The 22689-nt window shown below is 37.6% G+C and overlaps 2 protein-coding genes across 4 annotated transcripts in view; one reads left to right on the top strand and one right to left on the bottom strand.

Moving 5' to 3' along the window:
- The first annotated feature begins 2596 nt into the window (after positions 1-2596).
- Positions 2597-4131, top strand: bbln (bublin coiled coil protein). The gene is made up of 2 exons (XM_072240339.1): positions 2597-2773; positions 3066-4131. The coding sequence occupies exons 1-2, from the start codon at positions 2707-2709 to the stop codon at positions 3227-3229; spliced, it is 231 nt and encodes a 76-aa protein (XP_072096440.1). The 5' UTR covers positions 2597-2706; the 3' UTR covers positions 3230-4131.
- Positions 4132-4142: 11 nt separating this feature from the next.
- LOC140186276 (uncharacterized) overlaps positions 4143-22689 on the bottom strand; it is a 54086-nt gene continuing 35539 nt past the window's right edge. The window contains exons 11-15 of one of the 3 annotated variants that reach the window (XM_072240335.1): positions 21341-21454; positions 18736-18900; positions 17113-17164; positions 14108-14229; positions 4143-11084 (exon numbers count right to left, since the gene is read on the bottom strand). In XM_072240335.1, the coding sequence (XP_072096436.1) occupies positions 10380-11084; positions 14108-14229; positions 17113-17164; positions 18736-18900; positions 21341-21454 (1158 nt within the window). In that variant the 3' untranslated portion in view covers positions 4143-10379. The remainder of the gene's footprint in view (positions 11085-14107; positions 14230-17112; positions 17165-18735; positions 18901-21340; positions 21455-22689) is intronic. The other 2 variants (XM_072240336.1, XM_072240337.1) reach the window with 2 other exon arrangements.

Here is a 22689-nt window from a genome sequence, read left to right as displayed (position 1 = left end):
TCTGTCAAGCCCCCTAAGGATTTATATGTCTCAATTTGTCCGTCAACTCCATAAAAATACAACTTCTCTTATTGTTTGTGATACGGAAACCCTTCCAAGAATAAGACTAATGATTCTCTCTTCTGAACTGCTTCTAATCTCTTATAAATAAGGAGAACAATCATATGGGTACTCTACACATGGTCTGTAAAGTTGTTATTTCCCTTATTGTTAAACCCTTTTACAAAAAAAGACACAATTGTTTTCCTTAACTACTTATTTAGAATCAGAATCAGGTTTAATATCACCAGCATATGTCAGGAAATTTGTTAACAGCTGCAGCAGTAAAATGCAATACAGGAAAAGTATATAAAAATCAATTACAATTACAATAGGTTAAATTAAAAATAGTGCAAAAACAGAAATAATTTTAAAATGGGAGGTAGTGTTCATGGGTTCAATGTCCATTTCAAAATCAGATGGCAGAGGAGGAGAATCTGTTTCTGAATCATTGTGTGCCTTCAGACTCCTGTACTTCCTTCCTAATGGTATCAATGAGAGGTGGGCATGTCCTGGGTGATGGGGGTCCTTAATAATGGGTGCTGCGTTTCTGAGACACTGTTCCTTTAGGTTGTCTTGGATATTACAGATGCAAGTACCAACCAAGGAGCTGACTAAATTTAACATTTTCTGTAGCTTCTTTCAATCCTGTGCTGTAACCACCATGGCCTCCCCCCCATACCAGACAGTGATGCAGCCTGTCGGAATGCTCTCTGTGGTACATCTGTAGAAATCTTCAAGTGTTTTAGGTGGCAAACCAAATCTCTTCAAACTCCAAATGAAATATAGCTGCTGTCTTGCCTTCTTTATAGCTGCATTGATATGTTGGGACCAGGTCAGGTCCTCAGAGATCTTGACACCCAGGAACTTGAAATTACTCACTGTTTCTACTTCTGATCCCTCTATGAAGATTGGTTTGTGTTCCCTTGTCTTATCCTTCCTGAAATCCACACCATCTCTTTGGTCTTACTGCTGTTGAATGCAAGGTTGTTGCTGCGACACCACTCAGTTGTCTGGTATGACCTGTATGCCCTCGTTTCCACCTGAGATTGTCGACAATGATTGCATCATCAGCAAATTTATAGATGGTATTTGAGCTGTGCCTAGCCACACAGTCATGGGTGTAGAGAGAGTAGAGCAGTGGGCTAAGCACACACACCTGAGGTGTGCCAGTGTTGATCATCAGCGAAGAGGATATGTTATCACCAATCCACACAGACTATGGTCTTCCGGTTAGGAAGTCGAGGATCCAATTGCAGACAGGGGTGCATGGGAATGATGGTGTTAAATGCTGAGCTATAGTCAATGAACAGCATCGTGACGTAGGTGTTTGTGTTGTCCAGCTGATCTAAGGCCACACGAAGACCCATTGAGATTGTGTCTACATTAGAACTATTGTGGCAATAGGCAAATTGCAGTGGGTCCAGGCTCTTGCTGAGGCAGGAGTTGATTCTAGTCATGACCAACCTCTCAAAGCATCCCTTCACTGTAGATGTGAGTGCTACAGGACAATAGTCGTTAAGGCAGCTCACACTATTCTTCTTGGGTACCGGTATAATTGTTGCCTTTTTGAAGCAGGTGAGAATTTCTGACCATAGCAGTGAGAGGTTGAAAATGCACTGCTACAAATGTACTTTATGTACCTGTCACTAATTGTTCATTCACGTATAAGATCCTTCTGCAATGCACCTATTTGTAATCTGTCTCCATTTAGATAATCACCTGTGGTTAGATTCCTCTTACGTAAGTGCATGACTTCATATTTGCCCCACATTGTTTTCACTCACATACTCAAACTATCTATATAACCTTTTAGAATCAAATATCCTTAGCACAACATGCCCTTACAATTATTTTTGTACTTTGGACAAACTTGGATGTCTTGTATCCCACCCTTCCTGTGGGCTCACTTTCAAGGACTCTTCATCTCAAGTTTTCAATAGTTATTGCTTATTTATTTTTATTACCTTTTTTTTTCTTTTTGTAATTGCAGTTTGCTTTTTTGCATACTGATTGAATGCCCAAGTTGGTGCGGTCTATCATTGATCTTGTTATGTATTTATTGAGTATACCTGCAAGAAAATGAATTTCAGGGGTATATGTACTTTGAAAACAAATCCACAGAATCACATTGATACAAATGAAGTGAATTATTTTCAAAGTCTGACATATTTATTCCTGAACTAACATACAGTATTTATTTTTCAATGGCATCGTGTTATTTTTAGCACCATGCTGTAAGTAAGCATATTGGTTGCTGTGCCTCAGGCTGCAGCAAAGCTAAGCATAAATGGATTTATTTCTTATTTTGTCTTATTATCATACATGCTGTCGTAACTGAAGTTAATAACTGTCTGTTGCTTTCCTCCGATGTTTTAACATGAATCAATCAACAGCAAATTGCAGCAAGACGGCTCTCACAATCTCCGTCGCTGCCTGAAACTAAAACCTTCTGAATTATACTGTACTTACTAAGAACTGAAACGATTATGGCGAAAAGAGACGACCATGTTGTAATCTCTTCAGGCGGTTACCAGACACCCCACGTTAGGACCCACCGGCCGGGTGACGTTGAGGTCAAGGGTCAGGTTCCGGAGCGGGTGGAGGAGCGGCTCCAACTCGCGGGAAAGCTCAGCGGTGTCCGCTGGGTCTCGGGTCTTTGCTGTGATGTCGGGGCCAAACGGGGAGCCGGCCGTTAACGTGGAACGTGAGGATGACGATGTGTCCACGGAAGGTAAATGTCAGCTCTCCCTGGATCACTGAGAGAACGCTCCCGTACAATCGGCTCTGTGCGGTGGATTCCTTGTGCATTCCCCAAGGTGTTCTCTCGGGATAACTATCATCTATTATTCTAACGGCCCCGTTTCATAGATAACGGGGCTGTGCGTAAGTTGACGGCTACGATTCTTGTAACTGACCACACTTCAAAAATGTCACTGTGTGTAAACGTTTATTCTTTGTTGTAGCTCATCCTGCTTGTAATACGTATAAAATTTACTTTCCTCGCCTTTGTTTCTATTTGGCAGAGTACGATGCACTCAACTTGATGCTCGATCAGATCAACTCTTGTTTAGATAACCTTGAAGAGAAAAACGATGTCCTCAATGCTAAATTTCAAGAACTGTTGGAATCGAATCGTCAGGCAAGAATGGAATTTAGGCAGCAACAAATCAATGCTACGAATCAATAGGACGCAAAAGCGGCAGGATTGACACCGACCTCTCAAATTCTAATCAAGTGCTTTTGATTGTTGTTATTGCGTAATTTTTCTTTGACCCCTGTTAATCAGCGCCCTGTAACATCTTTTGACTGTATGTAGCATTGTTTCTCGGCTTTGTGTAATTGCTTTGCCCTCCTCGTTTATTTAAAGAACCGGTACTACTATTCCGCACGTTTTCATTTTGAAAGCAACGCTTATTGATGGAAGCCATTAATATTTGGTTTTATGTACGAATCTGTACAGGGCTCAAGGAGAACTGCTTATTTCTTCCTAGTTGTAAGTAATACTACACACTTTTAATATTGTTCTCCAGAAAATCCAATTTCCCTTAAATTTTCTGCTTTTATACAGATTCAATGGAAATTACTTCAATCTGAAAATCCTTTCATCTTCTTGTTTACAAATCAGGGTTTCTACCCTGCTTATATTAAGCACCCCTTTTAACGTCTTGATTATGTCCAAAAGATCGTTGGAGGATGTACTACTTAAACATTCCCAGCTTACACGTGGATGTTTGCAAATATACTTTAATGTCCTTTCTCAATGCATCTGTTACCACAAGTGCAGCTAGTTTAGAGCTTGGTGCTTCATTTTGTTAAAACTATGCTATTCTGTTGGGGTGTGGGGATGGATAATGAAACCTGTTTTTAAACGGGATAAACTACTGTCTTGAAAGCTCGAAGCTTTTACCCTGGTTGTAGAATTAATGGAAGGGAAACAAAATTTTATATGCTTTGGAAGTTGGGTAATGTACTGCTACCAGTACCATTGTAGTTGATGAAGTATTCAGTGTTACCTCTATTTCATTGAAGTAAATGAAGTGCAAGTTTTCAAAGGACAGAAAACAAATCAATAAAAATCAATAAAATCAATTTAATCTGTGCTGGAATAATGGGAAAAAAATTTGAGCAAAATTTGAAAACAAATTTACACAACATAGGAGACCAGGCATTGTAAATCTACAGAGCAGATGAATGGTTACTTCTATAAATTAAGCTAATGAGATTCTATCTAACTTGCATGTGTTTCATTGGTTGTTATTTCAAGTGTTTTCTTGGCATGTTGTTCATGCCAAGAAAGGTTATTAACTCCCTATCAGTGTGAGCACTGTAGATTACTAATCAGGGGATTATTAAAGAAACCTTGGCTATAGTTCAAATTGAAAGGGAATGGGTTGAAGTCTATTGAAAAATGGCACTGTGCATCTCTTTGTATTTAAAATTAATATACCATTCCAGAATAAAGTATGATTTAAAGAAAATCAAACTCACCCACCAGGGCATTCACTCAACATCAACTGAGATAAGTAGATGTTATGTATTTTTCTACACATGAAATCACATTTTCATTTACTCCTAGAGCTTTTATTTTCATATATAATTACTTGATTTTGTACCACTACTGCTCATTCGTTTCTTCATACCTTAAACAAAAAAAATTAACTTCCTTCCCTAGAGAGGAACTAATTAGCTAATGACACCATATATAACATGTACTTATATTCTGGGTGTTACTTCAGTGTTTCTCTAGCATCCTCTTCAGGATGAGTAGCAGCTCCTGGGCTTCCTGCTTGCTGTCAGTGAGGGCTGCAGATTACTAATCAGAAGAGATTAATAAAGAAATCCCAGCCACAGGTATGTGAAATCTGGCTGTAACTATCTTTACCATTGTGTTTTGGTGCAGTCACGCACAAAATCTAAACTGAAGTCAAGGGGTTTAATTGAGTAAACCAAAAGTGCCATGTATTTAAAATACCAGATGATTTTTTTCCTGAAACTTTATTCCTGAAACCCAAGTGCAGGCTATTTAACCACCAACATAAACATGGTTTTCAAACTACACTCAAAACAGCATTTTCACTAACAAAAATGACAGTACTCACAAACAGCAATATTATTAATAGAAGAAATTCAACATTAAAGGGAATACTACCTCATAAAATTACTTTTAACGTGCCATTATTCTAAATAATGGCCACCCAAATTTTATTTGCTACATATCAAATATCACATTTCTAGAGGATTTAAACATTAAAAAATAACTATCAATTTGGTATTTTACAGATCATCTCATTCAAGGGTGCACACATGACATGGGATATTCATCTGCTAGTCTGCAGTGTTTCTTTCACCCAGAGAAAATGATAGTAAATGGGAAAAGCAGTTCACAGAATTTCATTTTGAGATGTACTATGTGACTGGGAAACAAGTCCCAGTTGTGGGCAAAAAGATCACTTTTCACTTTTTTTTATATTTGCCATTCTTCAGTTATACTGTTACACAAGTAGATGTTCACGAGCCAAAGATCTTATCCTTATTGTTTTAATCTGTCACCCAAGAATTAGAATAAAGATCAAACAGAAAACTTCATGGCTCATCTGAAAATATTCACTCCATCAATAGGTGGGCTTAAATCATTTGGTCCATGAAAAATGGAAGGAATATAAAATAAACCCACAAATTATTAAATATATTTATTCACTAGATTTTCACTTCGGAGAATAAAGTTTGATTTTTCCTTTATAAGTGGGGCACCTCAATGCTGGAGTGAGGGCAGTGCAAGATAATGCACCTGCTCAAATTTGATCATAAACTATGAAATAAACAAATACAAAGCAATGATGTTAAAATACATTCATTATTTGGCTCTGCAACCTTAAATTGTAGTTGGATAAGCAGTAGCTAATATTTAGATTGTAGGATATGGGTTAAAAGCAGTGACAATCAAAAACACTTTCCATTTGACCAATTCAAGGTGTCTGTCTAGGAGGGTCCAGAACAATGGGATTGGCAAGTCTTTTTTTTACTGTAGAGATCAGTGTTCAGGAAAATGTGCACCTGGATTGGACCCATTCAAAATAACCTTTATTTTGCATAACTTGAGAACTAACATCAAAGATATCGCAAGACTGATTATGACCCAATATGAAAAGGAGTGCTATCTGAATGATGTGGAAAACTGTACTAAGGAGACCCAAAGACAAATTCTGACTTCAGTGTAAAATGCAGATTCTAATTCTGATATTCTGTACACAGGGGTCCCCAAGCTTTTTTGCACCACAGACCGGTTTAATATTGACAATATTCTTGCGGACTGGCTGACCGGGGGGTGTTCAAGTTCAACAGTGCATGACGGAATGAGGAAAGGTGCAGATGACTCATATCGTTTCATATCGCCAAATCATATCGTTTCCACTGCTGTACCAGATCTGACATTGGAAAATAAGGTGTTCAGCAAATTTTTGGCCATTAAAATTGAGAAATGGGGAAAGATGCATGGACAATGCTGTTGAAGGAAAAGATTACTTATGAATTAAATGAACATCAATCTGTCAAAGAACAATTTAGGGTATTCATCCCAAGTTTCTAATCTCAAACCTGGGCAATACAGAACATCAAGGAGCAAGTGAGTAAACATATATAAATGGCAGATAATACCTCCTTATTCTCAGGATGTCAAATTACTCAACATATTTACTCATTTATAAAATCAATTTCATGAGCCTTCCTCATTTGACTTAACTGCTACTAGCTTAGTTTTCCAATATTTAACATTGAATTGTCAGGAAATTGACGATCATCCACCTTTCTCCAGACCAAAGACAGCTTAACCACAAGAAGAACGAACATATAATGTTTGTCTGATGGGGCTGGAGGTGGGGGGGGGGGGGGGGGGAGGGATGATTTTTGAATAGTTAGGCAAGTTTAATGGATTGGATTTTTTAAAAAAACCACCAATGGTTTGCTGTCTAATTTTCAACTTGCCATTTTTTGTCGTTGGGAGTGTAAATGACAACAAATGAAGCTGCACTTACAAGCATCTCTTCTCACCAGGTGGTACTGAATATAAATCAAAACCCATTTTCTTTTCTATTAAATGACCCAAAGACTAAATTCAAATTTCCCGCTGGAAGTTTTATTTATTTTTATTTAAAGATACAGCACGGAATAGGCCTTCTCGGCTCTTCAGGCTGCACCGTCCAGCAACTGCTGATTTACAATGACTAGTACATCTTTGGACTGTGGGAAGAAAGTGGATCACTAGAGAAAACCCATGCAGTGCACAGGGATGGGACAGAGGGCGCCGGGATTAAATTCCAAACTCCAATGCCCTAAGCCATAGTAGCACCATGCTAACCACTACACTAGATTGTTAGCAGCACCCATAATCAGCATAAGCATGAACAATTCTCCACAAATAAATCTGTCATCACTTGAAAGAAATTAAGTAATTCCAGTGGTTTGCAACATAGCATCATCTAAATGAGAGCTGACATCAGTCAGCCAAGCTGTTCTTGGCAGGAGGCAACATAAGAAGGGAAAAAACAAGGGAAAACTATCACAAGACTCATATTCCAATGACTGATGCAAGATGATCTCTGGGTGTGACAGTGAGGTGAACTGAACTAAATCAAAAGGGCAACAAAAGCACCCTTCAGTTGCACTATCTGAAAGGCTGTAAGCCATCCTTTAATTCAGGAAATGATCTTACCCATTACCTCAATAAAGCTGGCAAAGACTTAATAGAAATGTCCAAAACAGCTTTAAATTAGAAAATATCCATTGTCAGCAGAATATGGAAAACAGAGTTGCACAATTGTTGATGGTTATAGAGCAACAAATGGAGGAAGCTGCAAGCTCCTAATTCCTTCAAGTGCTTAACCCATGTATCTAGGGATGAACCTGATGTGAAAGCAATTCATTTTAAGGGCAATCTAGATTACAAGGATGACTTTCCTGCAAATGTACGGTATTTGTATTCAGAATAAAAGGCTGATATTTCAAATAAATCATTTGCAGTTGAAGGGCCAATGCCTGAAACCTTAATATTTTCTCTCAACAACTGACAGACCTGCTTTCTATTTTTTTTGGCCTGTTGAAATGTTACCATTACCCTTTAAAGTAGCACAAAGTTACAATCAAAACAAAAAGGCAAAGAAAGTTAACACCTGGAACTTATTCCCAAGAGTAGTTATTTACATTTTGAACTGGAATACTAGAAATGTGTAGAAAGCCATAAAAAACAAAGTTAACCTATATGCATGCAGGTCTCCCCATCCGCATTCCAGCCACTACAATATTCAGCCCTCCATCTGGTTGTCTATGGACTGTCTATACAGGGTATTAACTTTTATGGATAGGCAAGGAGCATCTGCAAATCAGATCAACTTTCAGGACACCGCTGTAAACAAAACTGAAGAAAAAAGGTAGGGGCATTGAATAAACTATATTTAAAAACAAATCTTTCTGACTGCAATTGCCTATTAGTTATAATATTATTAGAGTTGGGAAGGATATGAATCTTTCAGAACAGATTCACTTTTATCCACCCTCCCCCCCCCCCCCCCCCCAATGGTACTGGAAATGTGCAATCTATATACTGGACAGCCAAGTGGGAGGCAATTTAACTACCTCCCAGTTGCCTCAAAGCACTGTAAGGTAGGATGAAGTAGATTAGAGGTGGTTAGTGTTGGAGGAATTGCTGGATTGTTTGTCGTTATGAAGCTGGAGATCATTCCAAGTGGAGATGCCAATCTCCACATATATAAGAGAAAAAAATGCAGTAATATATCAAACTTATCTGTCAGTATCACAGAATTTCATCATATTACCTTACTGTGGGAATATATCCATCAGGACTCTTTGCAGTTCAAACTCTGGTAAGCAACATGTTCCAAATAACAGAAATATCACAAAGACAGTGAAAAACCAGAAACTGCCTCAAGGTTCTATGATGTAAATCATTAAAATGTTATGGACAGGCATGGAAAATTACCAATAAATAATAGTTAATGGAAAGCTAGAATGAATTTTCAGGGAAAACAAAGTAGGGGACTTGATTAATGTCTTACAGAAGATCAAAGATATTTATTGAGTGAGAGAGTGAACAGAAAGGGGCAATTTTAAAATGAAAAGCAAATGATGATGGAAAAACTTCCACACTCAAGAGGGATAGAGATTTGAAGTTCTCTACAATGGGATCAATTGCTAATTTTGATAGCAAAAATACAAGACCTTTCTTTGTTCACTGAAGGAGCTAATTGATATGGGGCATAGGAATATATTTGATGTCAGTTTACAGAAACCCACAATCTCACTGATTAGCATGATAGGCTAAATAACCTCCTTTATGTTACTGAAAAATTGAATGCTAGTGTCAATATCAAGAACAGTGTATAGCATGCTAAGAACTAAATGTGATTTAATGTCACTGTTCAAGAAAGGATGCTTTGGAAACAGATTTATTTTCCTTGTCAGAAAGCCTAACTTTAATCCAGTTCCATATACAAGCAAAGTGAACTTTATGAATGAGCCTTTTCAGGGACAATGGTCAAGAATCCCAATTCCATTAATGCTTCAAAGAGGGCAGATTGTTAGAAATTGCGTAACTGCCTTGGGTAGGCAAGTCTGTGTGTGCTGCATTTCACTTTCATGACCAGTGAATACAAGTAAGCAACTCACACAACAAGGAATTAACTTACATGGCTCAGAAAGATCAATGCTGTCTACTTTGCACCTGCAGTTTAAACACAGGGTTATCAAGGTACTGAGAAATTGGTTGATGCTTGACTTTGCATTTAGTGATAGAGTTGCATAAAGTGATCACAAAGCAAAGGGATCCTATTTGAAGTAATTCCAGTCGACCCACTATTTAATTCCACCCACATTGGCTTGCCAATATGAAAGGAAGCTTGGGCCTCAAGCAACTGATCATTCTGTTTACACAAATTTGAGTCATCAGCTGTGAAGGGGAGTATTAAATCAGATGGTATAATTCAGCCACAGTATATAACATATGTAGCAACATCTTGGATATAAAAAATAACTGAAGACAATTTTTTAAGATACAATAAGATCTTCGGAGTACTGCAGTTATCTCCATTTTGTTTTCCATAAGAGGATGGAAAAATACTTCTGAATGGGTACTGTATTGAGATGTTACAGATTCAATCAGCACTATACGAGTCTTCCCTCACTGAGAAAAGGAAATATATAACCAACGATGGATGACCATGTCATATATCTAATATGGTGCCAGAGGTATCATATCAACTGCAGGCCTTTAAATTTAGCTCAATGTGGTATAATTAACCCTTAAAAACAAAAAATGCATCATAAATTTACTTCTTCCGTCTTGAAGAGAAACGACGGCCACGCACTACTCTCCCAGATCTTGTTTTGGAGACATTGCCTTCCAGATGCCCACCCTCCTCACCCAGCTCATTCTCTTCACTTTTGACACTTGTCTCTTCACACTCCTTCTCCGTCAGGTGCTCTTCCTCACCCTCAGTCTCACTGGGCTCCTCAGCTTTGGACAAGCTCAGGTCACACTCCTCACTCCCATCCTGCTCTTCATCGAGCACCTCACTTCCCACAATGGAACCTGACTCACACACGTCAGAACTAATTCCTTGCTCCCCCTCCATTCTGTCGCTTGACACCTCGTTCTTTGTACATGGGCTGACAGTTAATTCACAATCAAGCTTTGAAACAGGTAATTCATCAATGATTGAACCACCTTGATCAATGTCATCTAGGCTTTCCTGCTGGAGGTTCTGCAAAGGGGGAACACTGTCTTTGTTGTTACCATCATCTACATGGGTAACAATGCCATCACCTAAAGGCGCAGGAGTTTCAGCTTCACAACTTGCTTCCTCCATTTCAGGGTGATTATCGGTGACGCTGGCAGGTTTTAAGTCATTCTCTGGTTGTTTCTCACTTGCTGGTTTTTGATCATCTGTTGAATGAAGGTTGTTCACCACAGAGGCTGCTGATTCTTGATATGATACTGACAAATAATCTTGGGCTCTTTGCACTTTGTAACTCTGTTTCAACAAAATAAATGACAAGAAGTTGGTAAAGATCAAACCTCAAATTACAAAAAGCGTTACTGCTCATGAAACAAAACTACTGTTGCACAGAACAACAATCATAGAATTTATAAAAATCATCGCCGTCTTCTTTCAGCTTCACACCTCTGCTCTTTCCTGGTTAAGAATGTGGTGAGGTGACCAACCCCTAGATGTTTGTCTCGTAACTGATGTTACAAAAATTAAGAAATGTTCTCTTCATCTAATTTTCCCTTCCATTTTTCTGGGAATTATTTCGATACTTAACTCACTCAGCCACCAGAATTTATAATGTGGTTAAGCGCCCAATACCTATTAGGCTATAACATAATTTGTTATATGATGAACCTTAACACTATCCTCTACACAGCTCAAAAATAACCCCCATTCATTCACTCGGTTCATTTAAGTATTAATATTGCATATCCTCAACTGACTTGCTACTCCCTCTCTTCCTAAATTGTGTAAGATTTCTGTACTCCTCTCATTCTAGCGTCTTGCAGCTTTAATCCTCACATCAGTGAAGAATGTTCTTTTAACTACCCAAATCTGAAGCTCTAGTTCTTTTTCAAGAACCTCCTTCACTTCTCTGTTCAACCCTTTGTCAGCTACGTTAACCTTTGTTCCATCACATTTCTTTTCTTACTATACCACCAATATGATAGCCAATCTTTTATACTCATCGCTGACGGACTCCATCTTAATATCACTACCAGTTATGAAAACCATGCACTTGCTTCTCATTTCTTCCCTATGACTACATTATTGTGTCTATGCATTGCAATTTACATCTACATCTATGAAATGGTTAACAATTCAATCATTTATAACATGATTAAAGATGGCTATAAAATTGTGACAGAAATATGGATTTTCTTTTACATGCATCTCCTTGATACTAGATGAATTCTACTGGAAAAAAATGGCATCAAAACACCAGAGTGATCATGTGAAGTAATTGAAATCATAGTTCACCTACCGGTAAACAGATTCACCCAATAAATGGGAACAATTGAGGTTTTCCATTTTACCAATGCTAATCTTCAAGATATTTGCAAGCAGTAAAACTCTCAAAGTGCATTTTGAATTTATTAGGATATTTGTCCTGAAACACCAAATATTATTTGGATAGGAAACAATCCGTGATGAAGTTATTTAAGACATGCACCAATGCACCTTCCTGTTTGTTATGTTGTTTAATAACAAAGTCTACAGAGTACTTCTTTCAGCCATCCATAAATCCTAATATACACTCAGGAAAGAACCAGATATCAAAGCAATGGGTGAACAGTAGACATGGCATGGGAATACAGACAGTAACGCCAACACCAAAGGCTTATGGCAAGGTGTACCAATAAACTAAGGTCCAAGTGATGAAACTGGAGATCAGAAAAGTGGTCAGGTTTTATAGAATTTTTTTCAATCTGAAAGCAAACCAATAGCAAATTTAAAGCATTATTTTAAAAATACCAGGCATCATGTAAATGAAAAACAGGTTGCATAGCATGGAATTGCACCTAAAACTAATTATACTGGCATTTCTTTTTGCTTGGAACAGAATAGAAATAACAAAAATATGAAGCTCTAAAGCTGCACATCAACCCTTGAGATAACAAAGTTATTTGAAAAATTCTCTGAGAAAATCATGTGTTTGAAAAACTGGAGATGATCAAATGTAAGCAGACATCTTTTGCTGCTGCTTTTAAACTCACTCATGCATCATAGCTTATACAATAGGGAAATTATTGGTTGTATTCAAAGCTCAAGTCTACGCAACAACAATTAGGAGTATTTCACTCATTTTGTGCTCAGAATTGGATGGCATGAAAGCAGGAATTCAGCTCGGAATTGAAATCCAAAATTGACATAACCTTTTGCTCAATTACTTTTTTAAAAAGTTAACTCTACAAGAAAGATATGGAACAACACCAAGATGTTAAAAAAGAAATGTGAGACTACATGAATTAGATAAAGCAGGCAGTTTCTAGTGTGGCAGACAGAAACTGAGATTATATACTGCAGAACAGCTCAGAGCATTGAAATGAAATGAGAAACAATATAAGGTGTCAACAACTGGACTGCAATAATACAATAGTTACTTCAAATGCAAAACAAACAGCACAGTAACCATGATTTAAACCAACATCAATGCAGTTCATAAATGCTAAATAGGTCACAGACTTGCTCCAGTTTCCTTCAAGGATAGTGTTATCAGTATTTCCTCGTTAGCATTTTGTGCTGAGGGGGAAATCCTCAGGATCAGTAACAGAATTTAACACATTCAGATCTAGCACAAGGATAGATGCAAAGCAAAGCTAACCTGGTTTGCCTAAACAATGTACCTCAGAGCCCAAGTCTCCTTTCCCAATTTGATTACACAGCCTCTTTGGGCAATGGCACTTCAATTATAATTTTTCAGTCCCAACAATCTTTAAATTCACAAAATTAGTATTCCTTTTTAGTCTGTTTGGTATCCAAATTGTTCATTCCCCCGCCCCCCCCCCCCACCAGTCAAGAAATATGTGGGCAAAAATGTATGGATCAAATATAAACCATTTCATTTTCATTTTAACCAGTTAATGAGAGGTACACTGAATAGAACAAAACTTCAAGAAATATGGCACATTTTCATCAGCATTACATTGGGAATTAATGTTAGCTCAGCACTTCAGAAACATCAAATGATTAGGATTTTTTTTTAAATTGGGAAGGTTCTAGTTGCTTTCACAAAACAGAGATGAAGGGACTTTAAAGCAAGTCTGAGACTACACCAAACACCAGAATTAAGAGGGGAAAAAAGTACAGAAAAACAGAGTGATCCTGCAGAGGGGAGAGGGCCCAGGAAGGAGGATGGATGGGGTAGTAAGAAGTAGTAGGAAGAGAGGATATTAAACAACAGATACACAAATCAGGTGGGTTGAAAGATAGCAAGAAAGATAAAGGTAACAAAGAGAGAAAGGAAATAAAACACAGGCCACATTATGGAACAACCATCTAACCTGAAGGTTCTGAAAATGCATCAGTGACTTGCAGTGGGTAAATCTGGCAGTGGACTCAGAATGGTAGAATTTGTGACACAGCTTGCAGAGGAAACCGGTCACAGGGACCACAAATTCCTGGCCTGTGGAGGGGAGGGGAACCAAGACGATCACTATGTTACATTGAATGTGCCCTAATCATAAAAGCACACAAATCAAAATGGAAATGCATACAAGAAGATTTTTAAAAACAAGAATCAGTTGTATAAGAGTTAACAGAAAATTGGCACAATCAGCATTAAAAATTATGACTACATGTAAAAAGAAATCAACTTGCAGATTCAAAGATTGTATGGAGGTGCATTTGTGAAAGGTTTTCATGGTATTATACTGGAAAGTCACAATACATAATGGATACATACTGTTTTGGTACAAGAGCTAATTTGTTTATCTGTATTGATCAGGTAACTCTGCACTTACGGTAGGCTAAGCAACAAGCCAATAATTTTAAAAATGGAATCCCACTTTGTGAATAAATTGGCTCTAAATAACTTAGTAGGCAAACAACATGATTGAAAAGGTTGAACTTTGAAAGATGAGCACGATTTAAATTTGTTTTAGAGGTTCTACTCTTCAGTGTATGAACTCAATGACTGAGGGATCAAAAATGATCATCAAAGCAAAAGTGATTACTCTCTTGACAGCTTTCCAAGCTAATTGGATAAATTTGAGATAAGAATAAATATGCAAATATGAAATTTTAAATTATGTCTGAAATAGTTAAATTATGAAGCTAAATTGAACAATGTAAATCTTTTTTTCTGAGTTTAGAAAGCTGCAGTGTAATGTGATTAAAATGATTAAAAATATGTGATAGTAATTGTAGAGTGACTATTTCTTCTGGTGGAAATTTCATATTTAAAGGATCTTATTAACGCTTTCAGGAAAGGCCAGTTCAGTAGCACTTCTTTTAAACCTGGAATTTGTTCCTGCAGGGTGGCCATGGATAGTGGAGTTGAATTATAATTTTCTTTAAGTTGGCTAAATTTTATTAGGCATCAAGGGATAAAATCAAAGATGAGAAACGGAGTCAAGTTATCCAGATGAATGGCAGGGAACAGCCCCAAGGAATCAAAAGACTGATCATTTCTTTGTGGCAAGGAAGAACTCATCCTGTTGTTTCTGTACAGAACAGGGAAGTGTGAAAACTGGCAAAAGAACAGCAGGAAGCAGTCAAACAGGATTTCAGAAAGGCAGTTAGGACTGGATAGCTCTGTTCTGTTGCAGATAGGTCTAAAGTATTGAACCTATTTAGATCACTACAGCCATTGGAGAAGGCAGACATCACGACCCAGTCAGTCTAATCAAGGCAGATCAGAAAAATAGTTGGGAAAAGGATGATTCTTTAAGATTTGTTTTAATATGTAGAAATGTTACTTAGGGTTTTACATTTCTGCACTTTTCTTTAATGAGAGTTTTCCTACTTTGCACACTGACATAATGATAATCGTAAACCAACTATCAAACTAGGTACAGAATTTGCATTTCCACTTTATAATCTAACAATATACTTATTCGCTCTCTTCCTCCCAACAATATTGCTCAGTACATCACCAGTCCTTTGCAATCTACTACTCCACTGTTGTTTAATGAACTGTTAACTGCAATGAACAAGTCTCTGAACAGTTGTGTGTTTTATGTAATTGGTACAGCTGAGAGATCAGAGCAAACTCCTTTAACGTAGAAAGTTTGAGCTATCATAACTGATGGCAGCATAATTACTAGGTTATTTAACAGATAAATATCTGGTTAAAACACAGCATTGGTAAATTAAAATAATAATGATCATGTAAAACCATAATGCATAACAGCCTTCGGAAAACAAGCACAGGGCACATACACAGTATAACTCACTTGGAAAGCCCAACCAACCTCCTTAGATCCATATCTGATGTCTAGCAGAGTTCATGAACTTTCTTTAAACCAAGAGTGAAGCTATTATTTTTCAGCATCATTCTCGTCAATCAAACATCCCCCTTGGCTGCTTCCTGCCCTGACCTTAAAACCATATTTTGCTCTATCTTGCCAGCTCCTGTCCTCCATATCCTTTATGGAAGCATAATCTCCACTAAATTCAGCCGTCTGTCCACTCCCTTTGCAATAAACTGTTGACAAACCAATTTCCCTTCTTGGTATTCATAGTAGTTGACAATGTAATCTGACATTCCTTTTAAACCTGGCACTATAAACCTCACATTTTTATCATCTCTACTGTTTAAACACTCCTCCAGGACAATATCCTAGACTGAACCAAATTATTTGTCACATGGCATTTCCTTTTTACTCCTTGAGCTAAACCTCAAATGCCTTTCCTCTCTATCACAAAGACCATCCATTTTCAATGCTAAAATATTCCAATTCTCTGCCTCTGCATCAAACATGTGTTGCTGAAACAGCCTTCCACCTTCCTTTCTCCATTATAATTGCCTATATCCTAAATGACATAATCCCAGTGTTTCCCCAATCCTGCAACACCTCAAATACAAATTTCTTATCTTAATATTCAAATCTTTCCATGCTGTTTTCCCTTCATACCTCTGCAACTTCTACTAACCCAATAATCCTAAGAGCTGATCACTTCCCAAACCTCTATGCTTTTAATCCACTATTAGAAGCTGTAGCCTCAAACATCCAAGTTTTCAGTTCTGCAATCTCAATCAACTTTTTCATATTTTTTTTTTAAAAAGATTCTCTTCAAAACCTATAATCCTAACTAAACTTTTTAGTCCTATTCCTAAATTTCCTTTTGCTTGGTATTAATCTGATCAGGCTTATGTAAAGTGTCTTGATACTTTATCTGGAGGCATTAGAAAAATCCCATTGATAATATTTGGAAAACCTCATTAAATCAAAGATTAACACTTAATTTAGAATGCTTGTAAAAACATCTAAATTGGTCTTATTTGGGTTAATCTATAAGGTATTAATGACAAAAGCAATTATCAACATTACTTTTTTTGACTCACCATATACAGTCTCTGCATCATATGGCTCCGTCTGAAATTCTGACATGAAAGCCTAAATGAACAAGACACATGTTTATTTTTTTCTCTCCATTCTAAAGTTAACATTTAAGAGATTGTAAATTCAATTTTATTTCAAAGAAGTCAAGCAATTCAGACAAAAAAAAAGCTATCCACGTTGGGTTTCTTTCTGATCACCTCTACCATGCTCACTGCTGATCCCCTAATTAAAAGGCCTTTGAGTTCCTTCTCCCTTTTACTAGGGAAAACAGTGTTTATTCTAAAATTTTAGTTCTCTTCTTCAGTGGTCATCAGGGGAGGGAATGTCGACTCAGACTATGAGAGGCCTGCGTCGTGCATTTTCATGCCTTACAAGGCACAGATTGGAAGTCTGTGTGGGGCGCCACTCCTCGCACAGACTAGAGCAATGTGTGATTAAGTACCTTGCTCAAGGGCACAAACACGCTGCCACAGCTGAGGCTCAAACTAGCGACCTTGAGATAACTAGACGAATGCCTTAACCACTTGGCCACGTGCCCAACAACTGGCATGTGGCCCAACAAGTGGTCATCATTCGCCTAATAAACCACTCTTTCAGCAGCACGCACATTACACAACTGCCATCCTTTTATATTTTTTCTTCTGCTACTTTAAACTTCGTTCAGAGTTTTGCTTCTATGACCTCTAACACCATGACCAGTATCAAACTAAATATTTACCAATTTTGGCCTGATACCCTCATTATTTTAAAAGACTGCAATTTATTTGCAATTCCTTTGTTCCCTGGGAAAAGAAATTAAGAACTTAATTTCCATAATGGAATGTGCTAATACACAACAGCTGCTAGTCAAGCAACATCTTAATTTTAATATTCCTGCATGTCATTCATCTTTCCTGTCTCTGCAATATACTACAGCTCTGTAACTCTGAGATCTTTATACTCCTGTACATACTTGCCTTTTTGCCCCCTACACTAGTGGTCCCCAACCAGCGGGCCGCAAAGATGTGCTACAGGGCCACGAGGAAACAATATGATTTGGCAATATGAAACAATACGAGTCAGCTGCACCTTTCCTCATTCCCTGTCATGCACTGTTAAACTTGAACAAACCCCCCCCCCCCCGCCCACCTGGTCCTCAAAAATACTGTCAATATTAAACCGGTCCACGATGCAAAAAAGGTTGGGGACCCCTGCCCTACACTACCAATGATTGCTACACTTTTCCATTCTCCAAACCCCCAAGTTACAAAAATCTTTCTCTAAACCTTTATTTTGATCTTAATTAAGAATACTCCTTAAAATCATCTTCTTAAGAGGAAGATTTGCCTGTCTTATCATGATCATGTATAGCTCAGTGTCAAATTTTGTTTGATAATGTGGCAAAAAGCCTTTACTACATTAACAGTACTATACAAGAGACTTCTTGCAGTTAAGACATTAAAACAAAAAGATTCTACATTTTCACAATCGAAAATGATATCTTTGGGTTTAAGAATATTAACATATCAAAAAATAATATTGGTAATAGAATAGCTAAAAATAAAGCTTTAACTCACCCATACCGTAAATGAGCAATTATTGAATCACTAGGAAATACAAAGCACTCTGAGATCATATTGACAAACCTGATGAGAATCCCCATCACTTAAACATTCAGAGCCACTGTCATCTTCAGTCATTCCTTCTTCATCGTCTTCGTCAAAGCAACCAACTGCATCAACAGTGATCATATCCTCTGGATCATCTTGTCCAGTTTGATCTTTATCCAGGGAACTACGCTGCAGCTTAACCTGAGAAACATACAATTCAACAATGTACCATACTTTTACACAACTAGTACATTGATTTATTTTTTATCATTTGCTATTTCTCAAATGTCCCATGTGTAGATCTTCTAATGACATTTTCTCACTCTCTTATGTGGCTTTCAGTTTTTCCAGTATGTCAAAGAATTGATCATATCTGGATTTTTAATTAGCAATCAACAATATTAATGTAGTAGGGAGGTGAAGAGAAGGAGCTCAATAACACGCTGTTTTGAAATGTCTTTCAAGGCAAATAAATTTTTGATTCTGCTGTCGTGGGACAGGATGATGAAGAGAAGGGCGAAAAGGACAGATCCTTGGATGCATCTAGAGATATCAGATTAGGAAGAGGAGTCATCATTGGAAATGCTTTTCTAATATCTCTACCTATTTGGTTATTTTTCATATAGAAAATGCATTAATGACACAAATACAAGTATAAATCCAAGTGCTGCAAAGCATTTTAAGTTCAGATAATTAAAATCTTGTTACACCAGTCATGGTGACCATGAAACTATCAGTGGAAAAAAATGATTTATTCATACTAAGAAAAAAAGTATCTGTTTTCTTAGAGAATATTAATAAATAGGTGACTCCTGACACACTGCAATGCTCCTTTAACCACCTTATGAACTGGTCTAACATAACACTCAATTGTGTCAAACTGCTGTACACATGGGATTACCTTCAGCAATCTAAAATGATTCTGAAAGTGATCTCACATAAGAAATTGGCAAGCTTGTTGAGACAGACAATCTTTTTCTTTACAGGCTTAAAAGGGGTGATGAAAGGACAATGGTTCTCATGCTGGGAGTGTACAGAACTTGAGTTACAGGCTCAGTATAAAGAGTGGAGTAATCAAGATTGAGACGAGACATTTTTTTCATCCATAGAGTAATGAATCCATGAAATTCTCTACACAAGAGGTCTGTGGAGACCTGGTCACTGAGCATGTTGAAAGGAGAGATTGATCAAGAGAAATGGGTTAAATGCAGCAAACTGGAGCAGAGGCAAAAGATCACACATGACTTTGCCGAGTGGCACAGAAAGCTATTTGGAAGAGTCATTTTCAATCTTGTTTGGAGCCATTAAAAATAACGAGCCAAACATTGTTTCCTAAGTTTCTTTAACTTCAGTCAATAATCTGGACTTCAGCTTTGCTTTGTGGATGTGCAGTCTGGGTATCTAAATCTGCTCAATCTGGTCACATCATTGACCACAAGGTCAAATGTAAGTGTGCATAACCCCTATCTTTGCAGAAAAACAGAGTTGGTTAGAAAGCTCATATTAAGTTAATCCAACTTATTTTCCCCACATTCCCCTTTTGACTCTTTCCATCCCTACCCTCATCTCTTTTTTACTACCCACCTCCACACTACAGGCAATCTACAGTGGCCACATAAGCTGCCAATTTGAATGTCTTTGGGATGAACGTCACAGTGAAAATGCACGAACTCAGCATAGAGAGCACACAAGATCATGGTTGAACTCTGGTTTCTGGGCTCTGAGACAGCAAATTCCTAGCACCCGCATCTCCCCAGAGTCCGAAATGTTTCAGCTTCAGCATTCAAACAATTAGTAAATTGGAATTCAAATATACTCAAAGGATGCACTGCACATACTTTATATTAGCCTAGTTTTGTTGTGGAGTTGAACACACAATTTATTCAAAACTAACAAAACCAAGACCAGGGTGTCAAAGTGGGATCCTAAAGAACATGTCCTATCGAAGTAAATTTTCAGATAATGGTTTCTTTTGCATTTAAAATATTTCAAACTACTTTGGTGTGAGTATATCTCAACATTCGCAAAAATAAACTGCCTGCCCAACTCTCTTCTATTTACATAAATCACAGATTTACACAAATCATCATAAAACACAGACTGGTTATGACCTCTACACTCGTTCCTAGTCCAGCAAATCAAAATGAAATTCTCATTAGTGTATTCAAGTCAATTCATGTTTTTGACATATTAACTACAACCTCATTCATCACTGCCTCTATCTAAGAACTGTCCATTCTCCCGATGTTGGCTTCCTGCACATTCCAGATTTTTCACCCCATCTCTGGTAACTAATTACTGAGTTATCCAAGCTCTGAAACCTGCATAATAAACTTTTACCTATTCTCTCAATTTTTCGGTGATTCATAAAACTCTCCTCTTATACAACTGTTTATTTAGTTGTCCTAACATCTTATGTATCGCATTGTTAAATTTTGTTTGATAAAAATACTGTGAAGCTCTGTGTTTCATTACATTAAGGGTTCTATACAAGTGCAAACTGCCACTGAGTTCTGCAATTTACTTTCACTGTTCCAGGTCACAAGTATACCCATTCCAAAGTAAAATTCAAACAAACTAATTTTTTCCCCTGTATTCCACTAAGGAAACAAGTGAAAAACCTAGAAAAAGCTTAGTGTACCTCTTCCACTTTCTGCTTGTGCTCTGGCGACTTCATGTGCTCCACAAACTTGCGGGGGGTTTTGAAATGTCGGCTGCAAACAGTGCAGAAAGGTCGCAGAGAGTACTTAGCAAGCTAGTGAGAAACAGAGAACATAAATGATACAGCTGCCACATGGAAGAGGATTTGGCTAGTGGTTTCATTTAAAAAAGGGGAAGTCTTTGAAATGATTCCTGTTTTTTTAAGTGTTATACCATTCTAGTTCTAGCTGAAGCTGCACTCATCTCTGAATGAAAGTGTATAATATAATGGAAAAACCCAGCTGCTGGAAGAACTAAGCAAGTGTCTTGCATCTGTGGAGAAATGTAGGGTCTTGACCTAAAACATTGACTATCGTTTACCCCCTACAGATGCTGACCGACTCACTGAGCAACTCTGGAAGATAATTTTTTTGCTCCAGATTCAAGTAATTGCAGTCTTGTGTCTTCACCCTAATAGACTGCATGATTAGTCCAAAAACCCTGAAAGAATAAGCACAAATTCTTTCACAGCAAATTTCAATTTCTCAATTTTGGTAATTGACCATTACCAAAAACTCAAAAGGTGTCAAACTGTTTTGAACCAGTTGGTATTATGAAATGAAGAGAATAAAAACACCCCTTGAGCTGTAACTTCCTTTCCCCAATTGATCTTTCTGAAGTCACCCAGAAACAGGAAGCTAGAATACTGTCCCACCTGGCTACTACCTTCTATCTCAACTATTAATTCTATCTTGCAGCACTTCAATAGGTTCAATCAGTACATTTAATGTCAGGCAATTTTACAATATACATCCTGAAATACTTTCTTTTTTTGCAAACATCCACGAAAACAGAGAAGTGTCCTGAAATTAAACGTTACAACCACAAAGTGCCCCCAAGCTCCCCTCTCCCATGCACAAGCAGCATAATTCAAATGACTGGATAATTCAAATGACTAGATAATTTTTAAATGCTGAAGCAACTCTGATTTCACCACTCTCTCCAGCAGCATATTCCATGTATTCTACACTCTCTGGGTGAGAAAGGTTCCCCCTCATATTCACTCTAAATCCCTTACACTTTAACCTGTGTCTACATTTTCTAGTTTTAGTTGCCTCTGGTAAGGGGAAAGGTTTCCTGCAAGCTATCTACACCCTTTGATTTTATATTCCTCAAACCTCCTTTGCTTTAGGGAAAACTGAGCAAGACTGTTTAGTGTCACTTCATAACTGAGTTGCTACATGCCAGGCAACATCCTGATAAATTTCCTCTGCACCCTCTCCTGTTGTGATGTCTTTCATATAGCGTTGTGACCAGAACCACATGCAGTACTTCTGCTGAAGTCTGACC

This window comes from Mobula birostris, chromosome 22 (assembly GCF_030028105.1).
Source record: "Mobula birostris isolate sMobBir1 chromosome 22, sMobBir1.hap1, whole genome shotgun sequence".
Classification (NCBI taxonomy): domain Eukaryota; kingdom Metazoa; phylum Chordata; class Chondrichthyes; order Myliobatiformes; family Myliobatidae; genus Mobula; species Mobula birostris.
The sequence above is the reverse complement of the archived record's forward strand: the minus strand, read 5'-3'. Positions and strand labels throughout refer to the sequence as shown.